General features: G+C 41.3%; 1 protein-coding gene across 1 annotated transcript; it reads right to left on the bottom strand.

Moving 5' to 3' along the window:
* Positions 1-13,826: 13,826 nt before the first annotated feature.
* LOC136320831 (olfactory receptor 5B21-like) lies at positions 13,827-15,260 on the bottom strand. The gene has a single exon (XM_066253978.1). The coding sequence runs from the start codon at positions 15,258-15,260 to the stop codon at positions 14,301-14,303; it is 960 nt and encodes a 319-aa protein (XP_066110075.1). The 3' UTR covers positions 13,827-14,300.
* Positions 15,261-18,389: the final 3,129 nt, after the last annotated feature.

The following is an 18,389-nucleotide window of genomic DNA, read 5'->3' on the forward strand; positions in this document are numbered from 1 at the left end:
TTTTGGCTCTGTTGTCTCTTTACCGCCCGCCCGAATCAAATGTGAACCTGCATGGGCCAGGTGGCTGTGATGGTGACCCTGGCTACTGGCTTTACAGTCCCCTCTTAAATTGTTTAAAACATGGGTAGATTAGATTTAGATGATCTTCTGACATAGGCTGGAAACACTTAGGTACTTGTAGGGCAGAGACAACATGCGGGTGGGCGTAAGTGGAGAAGGCCAGAGGCCACTGTTCGGTCCAGCACTCTCCACCTAAGGTGACAGGGTCACTCAGAGGGAAGTACACCACTGTCTCTGGCCCAGCCTGGAATGCTGGCTCTGGGATTTTGCCCGAGGGAAGAGGCAGGCTCTAAGATAGAGAACTCTAAAATTCCTAAGAACAGACTATGTGAAACAGAGTGTAGAGCAGTTCAAGTCAGGATCCTCTCACAAAATGATGCAGGTTTTTTAAAGAAAGCAATTAAGAAGAGTAGCTTCATGAGTGATACAAGCTGAACTATGGCCCAGCTAGTTTACCAGAAAGAACCAGGGAAAGAACAGCTGAGAAAGGCCCTCCTGGGGACAAAACAAACCTCGAAAACTAGCCCTACAAAGCAGTACACATTTAATTGGATTAGACTGTGGAGCAATGTATGTCCCGGGGCATTGTCGCAGACAATAGCACAATAAGCTGGCAATCAGTGGAGCCCGAGAGCTGAGAGTAATCAAGAAACGAGTAAAAGACAGCTCTGTTCAAACCCACTGTCATCTGGGAGACGGTGCACTCCCAATACTGTCCCCTTTACGCAGCAACATCAGAGCCTTTGTTCTGTGGAGGAAATAGACTTCACTAAAATTGTCCAGCTGGCCAGTAAACAGACAAATCACAATAAACCCTGGAGGCAGAGAGAGGGGACTGGTATCCAGAATTGCTACCATATACTATCTGAAGTGTCCAATTTCAATAAAAACTAGGTGACCTTTAAAGAAACAGGAATGTGTGACCCCTATACAGGAAAAAAAGTGGGTGACAGACAGTACCTGTGAGAGGGACAAATGTGAGATACAAGCCAAAACTTCAGAGTAGTCATTATATATACAGGGTGGGGCAAGAGTAGGTTTGTACTGAAAACAATACAATAATTAATAAATAACAATACAAGAAACTGTGTTTTGTGTACTTACAACTGTAAACCTACTTTTGCCCCACTCTGTATATTTGAAGAACTAAAGCAAGCAGTGTTTAAAGATGTGAAAAATATGATCAGAATGTCTTATTATGTAGATAATATCAATAAAGGGATAGGAATTATAAAAAAGAATCAAATAGAATTTGTGCAATTAAATAGTACATAATTGAAAAGAAAAACTCACTAGAAAGGCCAAACAGTAGACTTCTACTGGTAGAAGAATTAGTGAACTTGAAGATAGATCAATATTGGGCTTCATCAAAATTAAAAAACTTTTGTACATCAAAGGACATTATCAAAAGAATGAAAAGACAACTTATTGAATGGGAGAAATATTTACAAATTATATTATCTGTTCAACGACTTGTATCTAGAATATATAAAGAACATTTACGACTCAACAAAACCCCCTAATTAATAATGAGCACTCAATCTGAATATACATTTTTCCCCCCAGAGAAAATGTACAAATGATCATATAAGCACATGAAAAAATGCTTTACTTTTTTTAGTCATCAGGAAAATGCAAATCAAAGCCACAACGAGATATTTTGTATCCACTAAGATGTTTACTGGAGAGATAACAAAAGAGATAATAAGAAATGTTAGTAAGATTGTGTGGAAATTGGAATCTTCATATACTGCTAGTGGGAATGTAAAATGATGTAGCCACTTTGAGAAACAGTCTAGCAATTCCTGAGAAGGTTAAACATAGACTTTCTGTATGACTCAGCAATTCCACTTCTAGAGAGCTGAAAAATACAATTTTACCCAGAACTTGTATTTGAACGATCATAGCGGTATTATTCATCCTAACTAAAAGGTAGAAACACTCCAAATGTCTACCGACTGATGAATGCGTAAACAAGACGCAGTATATTCATACAATGGGATATATTCAGCCATAAAAAGGAATGAAGTGCTGACGAACCTTGAAAATGTTATGCTAAGTGAAAGAAATGACCACATATTTTTAGGTCCCATTTATATGAAATGTCCAGACAAATCTATTAAGACAGAAAGTATATTAGTGGTCAATTGTCAAGGATGGAAGAATGTAGAGGGATTGAAGGATGATGGCTAAATAGTACAGGCTTTCTTTTGAAGGGGGTGAAAATGTTCTAAACCTAATTGTGATGATGGTGGCACAACTCTGTGAATAAACTAAAAACCATCAAATTTTATACCTCAAATGGGTGATGTGGAATAATAGGTAAAAAAAATTTATTTTGAGCTCTGCTCCTGGTTACTGGCAAAGGAACCTAAAACTCTTATCATCTCCTAAATGACAGGAGCACTACGAGCATCTTTTGTTCTAATATTTGGTCGTGGACCCTGGTTCCCTGCCACAGAGCACCTACATCCCTTGTAATTTCCTGAGAGACAGCGGTGTTTTCTGTTCTAATGAGATGACTTTTTTTTTTTTTTTTTTTTTGACAGAGACAGACAGAGAGAGGGACAGATAGGGACAGACAGACAGGAAGGGAGAGAGATGAGAAGCATCAATTCTTCGTTGTGGCACTTTAGTTGTTCATTGATTGCTTTCTCATATGTGCCTTGACCAGGGGGCTACAGCAGACTGAGAGACTCCTTGCTCAAGCCAGTGACCTTGGGTTCAAGCTGGTGAGCCTTGCTTAAACTAGATGAGCCCGCGCTCAAGCCAGCAACCTTGGGGGTTCGAACCTGAGTCCTCTGCGTCCCAGTCTGATGCTCTATCCATTGCGCCATCATCTGGTCAGGCTAATGAGATGACTCTTGGTGGGTTTCTGGATCAGACCTGGTTACCAGAAAGACCAAACCATGATTAGAATCTTGGAATTTTGGGCTCCACTGCCCATTCTCCTGAGAAGGGAGGGAGGCTGGAGGTGGAATGAATAATACTTGATCATGCCTATTTGATGAAACCTTCATAGAAGTCTCAGTAGCACGGGGTTCAGAGAGCTTCTGGGTTGGTGATCACATTTATATGCTGGGAGGGTGGCACACCCCAACTCCGCGGGGACAAAGCTCCTGTACTTGGAACCCTGCCAGACCTGGCCCCATGTATCTGTTCATCTGTATGCTTTATTATGTCTTATATTTTATAGTAAACTGATAAGTGTGTTTCCCCGAATTCTGTGAGCTCTTCTAGCAAATAATCAAATCCAAGGTTGTGTGTGGGGGATCATGAGAACCCCTGATGAGTAGCCACGTCAGACCGAAGTCGTGGGGACCTGGGACCTGCCAGTTGTGATTGGCATCGATTGGGGGCGACAGTCTCATGAGGCTGAGCCCTTGCCTGGGGGTCTGTGCTAACTTTGGTTGTTGTCAGAATCTAAGTGAGTTGTAGGACACCCAGCCAGTGTTGCAGAGAAAAACCCTACACACCTGACTAGAGGAGAAACACACAGGAACAGGAGTGTGCTTTTTGTATTTAGGTGAATTACTCAATAAAGCTGTTACAAATATAATTGTCTATACTTAGAGATGTAAGGATTGAGAGAGAACAGAAAACCAAGGATTTCAAATGGAGGTCATCATTAACTTTTGTACAACTGGTCCTTTTATTGATTGTACATCCATACCTCTAAACTTCCTTCCTATACCACATTTGACTTTTATTTCAGTCGACAAGAAACTATTTTATTTTTAACTTTTTTTTAGAGAGAGTGGAAAGAAGAAAGAGAGAGAGAGAGAGACATTGATTTTTTTTGTTCCCCTTATTTATGCATTTATTGGTTGATTCTTGGATGTGCCTTGATGGGGATTGAACCCCTAATATTGACATATGGGGATGATGCTCTAACTGACTGAGCTAATGGACTAGGGTGACAAGTAATTCTTTTATTGCCTCCTGGTGCTGTTGCCTGCCAGCCAGGAGTGTGGCTGTAGGAGTGTTGCTTCTAAATATGGCAATGCTTGTGTAGTTACTTGGACATTTTATTGCATATTTGCCCTTATTTATAAAAGCACAGTAGAAAACGGAAAACTACAGTGCTGATGTCAACGATTCTACAGTTGAGACAAGGGGAGGTATCATGCAGAATGCCAAAAACAGTAAGCTTACTGAATTTCAGCAGGTCTGACAACTGTGTTCAATTATAAAGGAAAGCGACAAGGTTTGAAACACGTACAAATCACTGGGGAAACGTTACCGCAGCCTGTGGCTGAGAGTGGAGGTGTCATGGCGGAACGGTGTGTGGATATTTAAAACCAGTTGTAGGATCTTATTTTGGTACACTGATTTTTTTCTTCTGATAATGTATCTTTTTTTTTTTTTTTTTTACCCAGTGATGCTTGCCCTTCTTGGCAGCCATGTCCTGAGTAGGTTCCTTGCAGTAGAGTACAAATCCAAAAAAAGTCAATCCCTGGCCTTTGAGGTTTAAAAAATATGTTTTGGAAACTTTGAAAAAGATAAACCTTTTGTGATTAAAAATGCTTTTGAACTTTAAAAACTAGAACCATGAATAACCCCAGGCATAAACTCATGCCTTAACCACAGGCGTATAAGAATGTATGATCAATTAGAGCCAGTTTCTCAATGTTTGTTGTTTTTTTTTTCCTTTCAAAGACCAGATAAAAATTCACTAGGCTTGCAAAAAGAAAATCAGAGCAGAAGTGAGCTTAGAGGCCGGTGAATCCCTAGGAAGGAATCCTGAGGCCCAATCCCTAGAGCGTCTGCACTTTTGAGGTCTAGGAGCCGTTAGAAGAAATGGCTGGGACTCAGGGCCAGGGAGAAACAAGCTTCCGCTGACCCAGGGGCCTGGGACATGGGATGAGAGCGTCCAATGTGCTCTGAGAGGGAAGAAGGAGTAGCTGAGAGTCTAGAGAGGCTTTCCTTTTGGGATATGCAGTCATGACTATGGTTTCATGGTCTGGCAATTGGAGACCTGGTAGGAATAGGATGTCACAGGAAATGCCTGCATGGACACATCACAACAGAGGACCAGGCCATATCCCTAGCTATCCCATTCTTATTCCTGGGTATTCTCTAAGCCCCAAGAAAGGGGAGGACTGTGTGTACAAGTGGGTGTTGGGGGAAGGGGGAGTTAAACTGATGGAGCTTGCCCTGAATTGATAGAAAGTTTTGCCATCTGGCTGATAAGCTCAAAAGAGAACTTGCTAAGAAAAAAAAAAAAAATCACCTTCTTGTCTAGGTGAGTTTGGGACCTGGGAACAAGCCTCAGCCGACCCTTCACGGAGGAAGTTCATAGTCACCATGCTGGTGACAGTGATTCTGCTGTCACAAACTCTGTTGCCAAGGGAGACAGACAATCAGTGTTTAAATTTTTTTCTTCACACAATTTTCAAGAGTATTGAAAAGACATTTTCATAGTCATATACAATCTTCTGCTCTATCATTTACATAATTACTATCGGCAGATCTTTACATCCAACGTTAAAATGAAATCTTCTCTTTACCAAATATAATTTCTTTCTTTTTTCCAAATATCATTTCAAGTAAACTGAATGAACATAAATTTTTTGAGTTGCAGAAAATTAACTTGTCAGTATTCAAAGGTACAATCTATTTTTATTTTTTTAATAATCTACTTGAAATCATTTAAATATTCATGTATACAGCATAACATTCAGATATCAATTAAGTGTTTATATCATATTTGAGAACTTATTCTTTTTAGCTTCTCTGGATTGAATTCCCTCTCTCCTTCCCTTCCTTCCAAACAAAATATGTAAGCATAAAGTTCACGTTTCAGGCATTTCGCTTTCTAAAACATTTCCCAGGAAAACATTGCCAGGAAGTGGGATTATCTGAGTGGGAAAATAACTCTCCTCCCCACTCTTCATCCCAGAACAGCTAAATAAAAACCATCAAGCCAGTGAAGCCTCCAGTAGTTTATCTGACATATTGTGGTCTTTGGCCCATCTAATTACAGTGTGAGCTAGGAACGGATAACTCCGCCGGAGTCAGTGTATCTAATTACAGTGTGAGCTAGGAACGGATAACTCCGCCGGAGACAGCTTATCTGCCGTCTTGGGTTAACGGCATGATCGGTGGAAACAGCACTGGACTTTGTGTCTAAGTGTCTGGGTTTGGTTTCAGTCCTTTGTCATCCTTGTGGTCTTCATTTTGTCTTTGTATATATATTTTATAACGTTATTAAACTATATATTAAATTGCAAAATACACATGCAAAAGTGTTTAAATCTACACTGTTTAAAGAATGTTGCTAACTGGCCCTGGCTGGATAGCTCAGTTGGTTAGATAGAGCATCATCTGGATGCACAAAGGTTGCAGGTTCGATGCTTGGTCAGGGCACACTCAGGAACAGATTGATGTTTTTGTCTCTCTTTCTCTCTTTTCCTCTCTTTCTACAATCAATAAGTAATTTAAAAAAGTTAAAGGAAAGAATATTGCTTAAAAAAACCTCCCCCATGTATGCATCATCTACCTTTGAAATAGATGTTATGATTATGTTTAATGTGCTTATGGATCACCTAGGGTCGTGGTTAATGCAGAATCCGCGTTTCTAACCAGCTCCCAGGAGCCGCAGATGTTGATGCTCCAGAGATCACACGTTGAAGGTTATGATCTAAGAAGGCTTCCGTTTGCCTCTCCCCAACATTATCCTTTTTTTGGTCCCACAAGAGGTAACCACTATTCCAAATTTTGTGTCAATCACTGTTTGATTTATTTTAACTAGGTTACATTTATAAATGTATTTCTAAACATTATAACTGTTTCATTTTTCCAACTTTAAGATGTTATACAAATAGATTAATACTGTGTGCATCCTTTTGTCACTCCCTTCACTCAACCTTCTGTTTCAGGGACACATTTCTGTGGATGTGTAGATGTGTAGTTTATTTGCTCTTGCTTGTGTTTAGTTTCTATCATGTGACCATGCCCAGTTTTATTCATCCATGTCTACTGTTGACAGACATTTGGTTTGCTCCATCCCGCTTTTTTTTTTCCTGCCATGACAAACAATACTGCTTTAAGCATTTCTGGCATATGTTTCATAATGCAAAGGTGCAAGAATTTCTCAAAATTATATGCCTATCCATAGAACTGCTGGATGTTAATGTACAGGATGGGGCAAAGTAGGTTTACAGCTGTGAGTACATGCCACAGTTTATTATTGTATTATTATTATTCAGTAATTGTTGCATTATTTTCCATACACACAACTGTAAACCTATGTTTGCCTCATCCGTTATATACATGGTCAACTTTTTAATTTGATGCCAAATTGTTGTCAAAAGTGGTCAGTTCAATTTATACATAGCCATGACTCACATTTGAATTGTCTGATTTTTAATTTTTGCTATTTGAGAGGGTATAAAAGTGTATCTTGAGATTTTAATTTTCATTTTCTTTTTTTTTTTTAATATTAATATTTTTTAATTAAATTTAATGCAGTGACATTGATAAATCAGGGTACATATGTTGAGAGAAAATATCTCTAGATTATTTTGACATTTGATTGTGCTGTATACCCCTCCCGCAAAGTTAAATTGTCTTCTGTCACCTTCTATCTGGTTTTCTTTGTGCCCCTCCCCTCCCCTAACCCCTCTCTCCTTCTTCACCCCCTCCCCCCTCCCCCAACCCCCCCGCCCCTGTTGCCATCACATTCTTGTTCATGTCTCTGAGTCTCATTTTTATGTCCCTTCTATGTATGGATTCATCTCAGTTTTTTTTCTGATTTACTTATTTCACTCCGTATAATGTTATCAAGGTCCATCCATGTTATTGTAAATGATCCGATGTCATCATTTCTTATGGCTGAGTAGTATTCCATAGTATATATGTACCAAAGTTTTTTAATCCACTCGTCCTCTGATGGACACTTGGGCTGTTTCCAGATCTTCGCTATTGTGAACAATGCTGCCACAAACATGCGGGTGCATTTCTCCTTTTCGAGCCGTTCTATGGTGTCCTTGGGGTATATTCCTAAAAGTGGGATAGCTGGGTCAAAAGGCGGTTCGATTTTCAGTTTTTTGAGGAATCTCCATACTGTTTTCCACAGTGGCTGTACCAGTCTGCATTCCCACCAGCAGTGCAGGAGGGTCCCCTTTTCTCCACATCCTCGCCAGCACTTATTCTGTGTTGTTTTGTTGATAAGCGCCATTCTGGCTGGTGTAAGGTGATATCTCATTGTGGTTTTAATTTGCATTTCTCTAATGATTAGTGATGTTGAGCATTTTTTCATATGCCTATTGGCCATCTGTATGTCCTCTTTGGAGAAGTGTCTATTCATCTCTTTTGCCCATTTTTGGATTGGGTTGTTTGTCTTCCTGGTGTTGAGTTTTACAAGTTCTTTATAAATTTTGGTTATTAACCCCTTATCAGACGTATTGTCAAATATGTTCTCCCATTGTGTGATTTGTCTTTTTATTCTGTTCTTGTTGTCTTTAGCTGTGCAAAAGCTTTTTAGTTTGATATAGTCCCATTTGTTTATCCTGTCTTTTATTTCACTTCCCCGTGGAGATAGATCAGCAAATATATTGCTCCGAGAGATGTCGGAGAGCTTACTGCCTATGTTTTCTTCTAAGATGCTTATGGTTTCACGGCCTACATTCAAGTCTTTTATCCATTTTGAGTTTATTTTTGTGAGTGGTGTAAGCTGGTGATCTAGTTTCATTTTTTTGCAGGTAGCTGTCCAATTTTCCCAACACCATTTGTTAAAGAGGCTGTCTTTACTCCATTGTATTTCCTTACCTCCTTTGTCAAATATCAGTTGTCCATAGAACTGTGGGTTTATTTCTGGATTCTCTGTTCTATTCCATTGATCTATATGCCTGTTCTTATGCCAGTACCAGGCTGTTTTGAGTACAATGGCCTTATAGTATAACTTGATATCAGGAAGTGTGATACCTCCCACTTTATTCTTCTTTTTTAAGATTGCTGAGGCTATTCGTGTCCTTTTTTGGTTCCATATAAATTTTTGGAATATGTGTTCTATATCTTTGAAGTATGTCATTGGTATTTTAATTGGTATTGCATTGAATTTATAAATTGCTTTGGGTAATATAGACATTTTAATGATGTTTATTCTTCCTAACCATGAGCACGGTATATGCTTCCACTTGTTAGTATCTTCCTTGATTTCTTTTATCAATGTTTTGTAATTTTCCGAGTACAAGTCTTTAGTCTCCTTGGTTAAGTTTACTCCTAGGTACTTTATTTTTTTGGTTGTAATTGTGAAGGGGATTGTTTCCTTAATTTCTCTTTCTGACTGTTCATTGTTGGTGTATAAAAATGCTTCTGATTTCTGAGTATTGATTTTATATCCTGCCACTTTGCTGAATTTATTTATCAGGTCCAGTAGTTTTTTGACTGAGACTTTAGGGTTTTCTATATATAATATCATATCATCTGCAAATAATGATAGTTTTACTTCTTCTTTTCCAACTTGAATGCCTTTTATTTCTTCTTCTTGTCTGATTGCTGTGGCTAGGACAATTTTCATTTTCTTAATTGTCATGAGGTTTTCAAGTGTTGATAACCAACCAAGTCCTGCATGATTTTTGATTAGCTGTGAGAATGTGGAGGAGTTGCTGAACTTAGATCTTTTTCAGTAACAAAAGATAGCAGCATACGTCTTACAAGAAGACATTGCCCTGTGGAGGAAAGGACCTGCCACCGTCAGAATGATATTTTCTTTGCTTACATTTAGGTAACGCTTTGACCAGTACGCTCTTGGGGCGGGTCACTGGCGGATGCCTCTCCAAATGACGCAGCTATCAACGCAGAGGTGATGAGGGTGCTCAGACAGACTGGGAGGGAGGCAAGAGCTGTATCAGCTGGTAAAATATACCAACCAACCTAACAAAAATATCTAAAGCTTGTTGTTTTAGTTAAGGTACCTCTAAAGCTGTAATAAACAACTCTTAAATTTCGGTAGTTTAACCAAATAGAGTTTGTTTCCTGTTCCTGTTCGCAGGGAGGAGGCAGCTTTTCTCTACTGATGTAGGAAAGCAGGCTTCTCTCTCCCATGAAGCTCTACTGTGCCCGGGGGCCATGGAGCCCCCCTGCTTCCACCTGTTGGCAGAGGACATGGAGACACGAGGGGTCCTAACGCCCTTCCCTTTTGTAAAAGATGGTGCCTTGAAATAAAATTTCTCTTCAGGTCCCAGTCCTTGGGAAGACCTAGTCACAAGGCCACAGCTGTAGGGAAGGGGGCCTCAGAAACGTAGCCCTGCGTGAGCTGCCACCTGCCAGCAACAGCAGGACATGATGGAAGGGAAGCCATAGTCGTGCACAGTGTTAACCCGTGACACCAACCCTTCCTACCACCTTTAAGACCAAGTCAGGCAGCATTGCGTCCAGTCGTCTCATCATCCCCACCGAGGGCCTGTGACGCCCCATTCGTGTCAATTCTCCTCCAGATGCTCGTTTTCATGTAGATCACACACGATGGTGAAAGGATCAGGGAAGAGGACATGTGGTTTTCTCACTTCTTAGCCTTTGTCGTGCTTTTCTCTCTGCTAGGAACTGTCTCCGACTAAACTGTGAGGATTCCTCTGGGGGGAGAGGAATTACATAGCTTATTCACTCTTGACTTTAGAGCTGGATTGGCACCTCTTGAACTTAAAAAAAAATTTTTTTGTTTGTTCATTTTAATGAGAGAGGAAGGGGGGAGAGAGAGAGAGAGAGAGAGAGAGAGAGAAATGTCAAGCAGTTCCTGTCTGTGCCTGACCGGGGGTAGAACTGGCAATCCCTGCAGTTTAGGATGATGCTCTAACCAACCAAGCTATCCTGCCAGGGCAATACTTCTTAGACTTTAATGTGTACATCGAGCACCTGGGATCTTGTTAAAATGAAGACGCTGCTTCAGTAGGTCTGGGGTGGACACCCAGATTCTGCATTTCTCAAAAGCTCTCAGGGGATGACGATGCCACCGGTCCAAGGAGAACAAGCACGCAGGTGTCCATTCATTGACCAGATGCTTAGTGAGTGCCTGCAGTGTGCGAGACCCTGTTCTAGACGTCGAAGGGACAACAGTGGACGGGACACGATAACAATTTGTCCCTCTTCAGATTAAAAATCTTTTGTAGTTTTGTAGAAAAATTTATATAGTTGAGGTAGATGGCAGCTCATGATCTCTTAATTAAAATTGCACTGGAGAGTCATCTCACATGTACATTTAACTTGTATATTTTTTTGACTTTATGTTTTTAAAATGCTTCCTCTTTTAAAAAAATGTTTATTTTATTGATTTTAGAGAGAGCAGAAGGGAAGGAGAGACAGGAACGTTGATCTGTTCCTGCAGGTGCCCTGACTGGGGATGAAACTGGCAACCTCTGCACTTCGGGATGATGCTCTAACCAACTGAGCTATCTGGGCAGGGCAAAACGTTTTCCTTTTTTGTGGTTCCTTATTCTTTCTTCAGGAGTGTGTTGTGTGTATTTGTGTGTTTACCAACTCGTGGGTGATACATTACAGGGTTTAAACTTAGATAAGATCACTCTTAGCAAATAGCAATATGTTGTGCATTATTTAGTTTTAAAATTCATGGTAACCGTGACCTCCAACTTCAGGCAACCATCAACTAGCTGATCTCAGAGTTAGTTTTACTGCTGTAGTAGCATCATGCAACTTAGACATGTGATTCAAAAAATACTCCACAGAGACAGTTCAGCACAGGCAAGGGATGTTTTAAAATTTCTACCCAAAGAAATGATCCACCTCAATGATATAGAAACACAAGTTAACCAGCACCTTCTTTCTAATTGAGTCTGGTGATGTTTTAGAACCCCTTACAGATGATGGTCTAACCAGCTGCCCAATTGGCCAGTAACGGAGACAAACCATGTATTTAATAAATTTCAGTTAGTTTTCCTTTCTCTAAGTAAAAAAGAAGGCTATATTTCCCAGCCTCCTTTGCAGTTATGTTAAAGCCATAGACTGCTTTCAGGCTAACGATACGAGAGTAGAAGTGGTGGGAGCCAACTTCAGGCCAGGGAATTAAAACCACTCTCCAAGACCCTCTCAATCACTCCCCCCCCCATTAAAACCTTGGAGGGCTTGAAATGGCAGCATGGTAAGATGAAAGTGGTCCAGATACTGATGGATGAATAAAAGTTGCCCTGGAGAATCACGTGATCAGCTTCACATTTAGCCTAGGTGAAAACCTCTGTGTTGTTAACTGAAGGTGGTTTGTTTGTTACTGTAGCATAAGATATCCTATTAATACGTGCCCTGCCTTTCCATCCGGGCAGGGCTTACCACAAGGTGTTGCACTTCATTGCTGCATAAATATTTTTATAGATGAGTGAATTAGATTGATTTTTACCAAGTCTCTTGACAATAATGTTCCATTAGTTTATATATCAAAGGAATATGGAGCATAGGAGGAATTTAGTCAACTTTATTGGCCTAACGGAAGAAGACACAAGGAAGGAATTTTCACACTCAGCTTCTTGGGAAGGATTTTTAAAAAGTATTTGATTTTAGAATGAAGTATCAAAATTAAACATGACACCAAAAAAGTTTTAGAAAATTTTTGAGAACGACATTTTCCCCTGGTGCTACCACTCTAATACAACCATCGTTTACATTTTTTGAGTATTTTCCCCAGGTTTAGTGCCACTCATTTTTGTTACATTGCCAGCTGTTTTCCATGTGATGTAGTTCTCTCTCTCTTTTTTTTTTGTGTGTGTATTTTTCTGAAGCTGGAAACGGGGAGAGACAGTCAGACAGACTCCCTCATGTGCCCGACCGGGATCTACCCGGCACGCCTACCAGGGGGCAATGCTCTGCTCACCAGGGGGCAATGCTCTGCCCCTCCGGGGCGTCACTCTGTTGAGACCAGAGCCACTCTAGCGCCTGGGGCAGAGGCCAAGGAGCCATCCCCAGCACCCGGGCCATCTTTGCTCCAATGGAGCCTCGGCTGCGGGAGGGGAAGAGAGAGACAGAGAGGAAGGAGAGGGGGAGGGGTGGAGAAGCAGATGGGCACTTCTCCTGTGTGCCTTGGCCGGGAATTGAACCCGGGACTTCTGCACGCCAGGCCGACGCTCTACCACTGAGCCAACCGGCCAGGGCCATGTTATATAGTTCTTACCAGCATAATTTCTGGTGGTTACATCATAATCTCTCTAGGGGATAAACCATTTAATCATTTTTCACCTTTGAACATTTAGGTTGTTTCTACTTTTTTTGGTTTTCAAACATGATTCTGTGATCAACCTGTTTTTGTAGTAAGATTTTCTATATTTAGAAAAACTCTCTTTAGATCTGAAAAAAAGACCCTTGAATGATCTAAAACTCTCAAAGCGAAGCTGACTCAGGTCCGATGAGGACTCTGCATTAATTCAAGAGCATGGCTTTCAGGCCAGTGTTCAACCCTGAACTGGGTCAAGTTCAGCTTCTTCATTTGTGTGATTCTCTGAAACACATATACTCACTATATTTCATGTATATTTAAAGATGTTCATGCCAAATACAAAATTTGTTTGAAGCAGTCTCCTAAGAACAGTGTCTCTTATATAATGCCATAACACACACACACACACACACACACACACACACACACACACACACCCCTGAGGATTAAGAGACATTTAATTAATTCCTATATGAGACATATAAAAAGGGTCTCTCGTGGTCACGAGGTTTTATTAAATGAAACAGCTCAGCAGAATACGGTAGCAATAGAAAACGAGGACAGTTACACCCCAGTCATCTTTTTTTTTTTTTTTTTTTGGAACAGGAATGAAAAACTAAGCCACTTCAGTGCAAAACAGAAATGATTGTGCTGGCTCTTCTCTGATGTTTCTTGAAAATTAAGATGAGCTACCAATAAAAGACTTCACTCGTGGCCACGGCATAGTAAGTCACATCTCCCTGGTTTTGGTGTGGAAGGTCCTGAGGTGGAATACTTATTCTCTCACTAACTGTACGACTTCAGGTAACCTTTAGGTCATTAATTTATTTTCACTGAGTCATACATCCCTCACCTGTAAAACGAGATCGCCATAACAGTGCTGCCTCCTAATGTCGTGGCAAAGATCTGTCACGATAACGGACACGAAGACGCTTTAAAGGCTGCAGTGCTCTGTACAGAGTATGACGGCAGTGTTTCTGCCCCACGTCTCCCTCCTCCTCCAGGTCTTGGTTAGGTCAACTCATACTGTGATTTGGAGGCTGTTCTGCCTTTCTCATGCCAACAAACAGCCTCGCAGGGCTCAGCGGGGAAAGATGTTGACGTGGAGCTTCCTCTGCAGGGCGTCCTTCACCTCCTGATTTCGGAGGCTGTAGATGAAGGGATTGAGCATGGGAATTATGATGGTGTAGAAGATGGACACTACTTGGTCACTGGTATCATTAGTGAATCCATGAGGCTGAACGTACGTGAAAACCACAGTGCCATAGAAAATGCTGATGGCCAGGAAGTGGGAGGCACACGTAGAGAGGACCTTCTCCCTCCCAGCCGCCGAGTGCATTCTCCCAATGGCCGCCAGGACCAAGCTGTAGGAGGCGAGGATGACTGCAGCCGGCAGAAGGGTAACCAGAGCAGAGGAGATAGAGAGGACCACTCTTGCTGTGGCCGTGTTGGCACACGCCAGGCGGAGAAGGGGTAGGATGTCACAGAAGTAGTGTGTCACCTGGTTGGGCCCGCAGAAAGGCAGAGCGAAGACATTCCCAGTCTGGAGAGCAGAGTTAGCTCCACCGAATGCATAGGAAGCAGCCACCAGCCAGAGACAGGTCCCCTTGGTCATAACGGAACTGTACTCGAGGGGTCGGCAGATGGCCACGAAGCGGTCATAAGCCATGGAGGCTAGCAGGAAGCTCTCAGCTGTGACGTGCACCGCAAAGAAGGCCAGCTGGACCACGCAGCCCTCAAAAGAGATGTACTTATCAGAGGCCAGAAAGTTGACCAACAGCTTGGGAGTGACCACAGAAGAGTAGCAAATATCAAGGAAATAGAGGACACTGAGGAAGAAGTACATGGGGCTATGGAGATGGGAGTCTGTGAGGATGAGCGCCATCATTCCCAGGTTGCCTGCCACTGTTACGGCGTAGATGAGCAGGAAGGCTCCAAAAAGAAGCCCCTGGACGTCTGGGTAATTGGAGAATCCCAGCAAGATGAACTGGGTAACTGGGGTGTGATTGCCACGGGCAAGGGCTAGTTCTCCAGGTGTCATCTGCAGAGGTGACAATTAATAATCACCCAAACAGTATTACTCAACGTTGCGTGCCCACTACTGTGCAAGCTGGAATGAGGGAGAAGACCATGCAAGAAGCTAATGGTTAGCTAATGTCCTAGTGGGTAGAACAGGGCTGTGAAGCCAGGCAGACCCGAGTCTTAATTCTGACTGTGACACAGTGGATCAAGCGTCAACCTGGAACGCTGAGGTTGCCGGTTCAAATCCCTGGGCTTGCCTGGTCAAGGCACGTACAGGAAGCAACTACTGCGAGTAGATGGTTCTTGCCCCACCCCCTTTCTCCATGTCCCTCCCCCTCTCTCCAAATATCAATAAACAAAGTCTAAAAAAAAATTCTGACTATGGCACTAACTCATTGTGTATCTTTGGATAAGCTCTTTCTGTGAGCCTTGGTTTTCTCATCTATAAAATGGAGAAAACATGCGTACTTCTCAGGGTTGCTGTGTGGCTTAAATGAAAAAAAATGAATGTAAGGTATTTGAATGTCTGGGACACAGTAGGTGATCAATAAATGTAAGGCTTTCCCCCCAATACTTTATGCCTGTATTGATAAATAAGTGTATGACTCTATTTGATAATTCATTCTGTCTTTAAAAAAAAAACCAAGGTATTATTTACACACCAAAAAATTCATCATTTAAAAAAGTACAGTTTAGCCTGACCTGTGGTGGTACAGTGGATAAAGCATTGACTTGGAATGCTGAGGATGCCAGTTTGAAGCCCTGGGCTCGCCCAGTCAAAGCACATACATGAAGCAATCAGTGAACAACTAAAGTGAAGCAACTATGAGTTCATACTTCTCCCTCCCCCACCCCTCTCTGTAAGATCAATAAATAAAATCTTTAAAAAACATTTTTAGAAGTACAATTGAGTGGTTGTTAGTATATTCACAAGTATATATCAGTTAGTATATATCATACACACTATTTAATTACAGAACATTTTCATCACCTGAAAAAAAAAACCCTGTACCTATTAGTAGTCATTCCCCATTCTCCACTTCCCCAGTCCCTGGCAACCATTATTCCACTTTCTGTCTCTATAGATTTGTTTATTGTGGACATTTCATATAAAGGAATTTATACAGCCTGACTGGTGGTGCACAGTGGAAAGAGCATTGCTTCAGAACACTGAGATTGTGGGTTTGAAACTGTAGCTAGAGTATAGACAGGCTCATCAGCTTGAGTGTGGGGTCACTGGCTTGAGCAAGGAATTGTTGACATGATCCCAAGGGCCATCAGCTTGAGCCCCAAAGGTTTGCTAGCATGGAAGCCGAGGTTGCTGGCTTGAGCAAGGGTTCACTGGCTTGGCTTGAGCCTGAGGTTCAATACCTGGTCAAGGCACGTACAAGAAGCAATCAATGCACAACTAAAGTGAAAGCAACTATGAGTTAATGCTTCTCACTCTCTTTCTCCTTCTCTCTCTCCTTTCCTGTCTAGATCTCTCTGTCTCTTTTGAGCAGGAAGGCTCCAAAAAGAAGCTCCTGGACATCTGGGTAATTGGAGAATCCCAGCAAGATGAACTGGGTAACTGGGTAACTCTTTTGAGACTGAGAGATTTAGACAGGAAAGGAGAGAGAGAGAGAGAGAGAGAGAGAGAGAGAAATATATATATATATATACTTTATATATATAATAGAACCAATTGTTAAAAATAGAAGAGTTCATACAATGTGGCCTTTTTTGTCTAACTCTTTCACTTAATGTTTTCAAGGCTCATCCACATCATAGCATGCATCGGTATTCACTCTGTCTTATATTTAAACATCCTCTGGGCATCCCTTCCTCTATATCATGACCATTTTGTCCCCTGAGGATCTACTGAGTTGACTGTTACCTGGGACACCATCACCTTGTTAATGGTGGTTTAGTGCTTGCTTAACTGTCCTCCAAGATATTTATCCATAGGAGGACCAGAAATGCTCTTCCTCCCCACACTTCCTTCTCTCTTCTGTCCTTCATCTCCTTCCTTCTTGAAGGTCTAAGCTACATCCTGAAAACCAGTTCTAGGAAAGCCTTACCAACCTGTTCATCCATGTCAAACAGTTTATGTAGAGGACAAGGAGGAAATGTAGTGTCATTTGCAGACGAACATGGAACAGCCTTGTTTGCACCACTTGTAACAGGTACAGGTAATGACAGAAAGAGAACCGAACTGATAGGATAGAGACTTGCTTTCTAGTTCTGTCTCTGTTGTTGGAAATTAGCTTTGTTACCTTGGACAATTCTCTTCTCTCTGGGATTCTGCTTCATCATGGGCAAAGTCAAGGTTTGGTATGAAAGATGTGTAAGGTCACATCTGGTCCTGACAATCTGAGAGTTAATAAATGCATCTCCTCTGAACTTCCTGCCTGAGTGTGGCTCTTTGTGCCAGTGTAGTTCCCAGCAACACAAAAGAAATCCTTGTGAATTTGTCTAGCAAAAGGAGACTCTACACCTGATTGTAACAGACAAATTTAGGAGGGTCTGTTCAGCTCACAAGCATCCATATGAGTACCTTGGCCACTAAAATATTTTGTCCATAAAGTAGGAAGTTCTGAGAAATGTTGTTAACAGAAATGAATAGATGAAAATATAAGGAGTTTTGTTATGGAAACACCGTTTAATTCATTGAACTCCTTTTTAGTTAGTGCCAAGAATCACATAGTGATGTATCATCAACAATTACTTTTAATACTCCGTCAGTCAGTTTAAAAAGACCGTCCCTACTTTTTGTTGAAAGACTTCCATCTGACTTAAAAACGATTTTATAGACAGTTATTAAAGTCATTTACTTTTTCAACACCCATTTATGAAATTGTCTTTGTGTGGTAGCCCTTCTAGTCAGCCTTCCCTTACCCAGCTGAATTCTTTCTTTGTGGCAGTTGAATTTTACTCACACAGATGTATTCAGAATTGCTTAACGGGGCTTTGTCAATGCTTCTAAATCTTCTTTTCCCCCACTGGATTGTTTTCTTCCATTTCACCTTATACTTTCTGAAAACAGAGGCTGTGCTCCGCTTCAAACCCAGTGAACAGCAAATATTTGAACTACCGTTATCTGAAAGTATTTGAACAATTGTGGTTGTTCGGAAGTAATTCAACAATTACAGTTGCTCAAAGTAGTTAG

The sequence above is a fragment of the Saccopteryx bilineata genome, chromosome 1, assembly GCF_036850765.1.
Source record: "Saccopteryx bilineata isolate mSacBil1 chromosome 1, mSacBil1_pri_phased_curated, whole genome shotgun sequence".
Taxonomy (NCBI): Eukaryota; Metazoa; Chordata; class Mammalia; order Chiroptera; family Emballonuridae; genus Saccopteryx; species Saccopteryx bilineata.

What these genes read in the sequence shown, in the direction of transcription:
- LOC136320831 (XM_066253978.1), bottom strand. Translation starts at nt 15,260, where the DNA reads ATGACACCTGGAGAACTAGCCCTTGCCCGTGGCAATCACACCCCAGTT.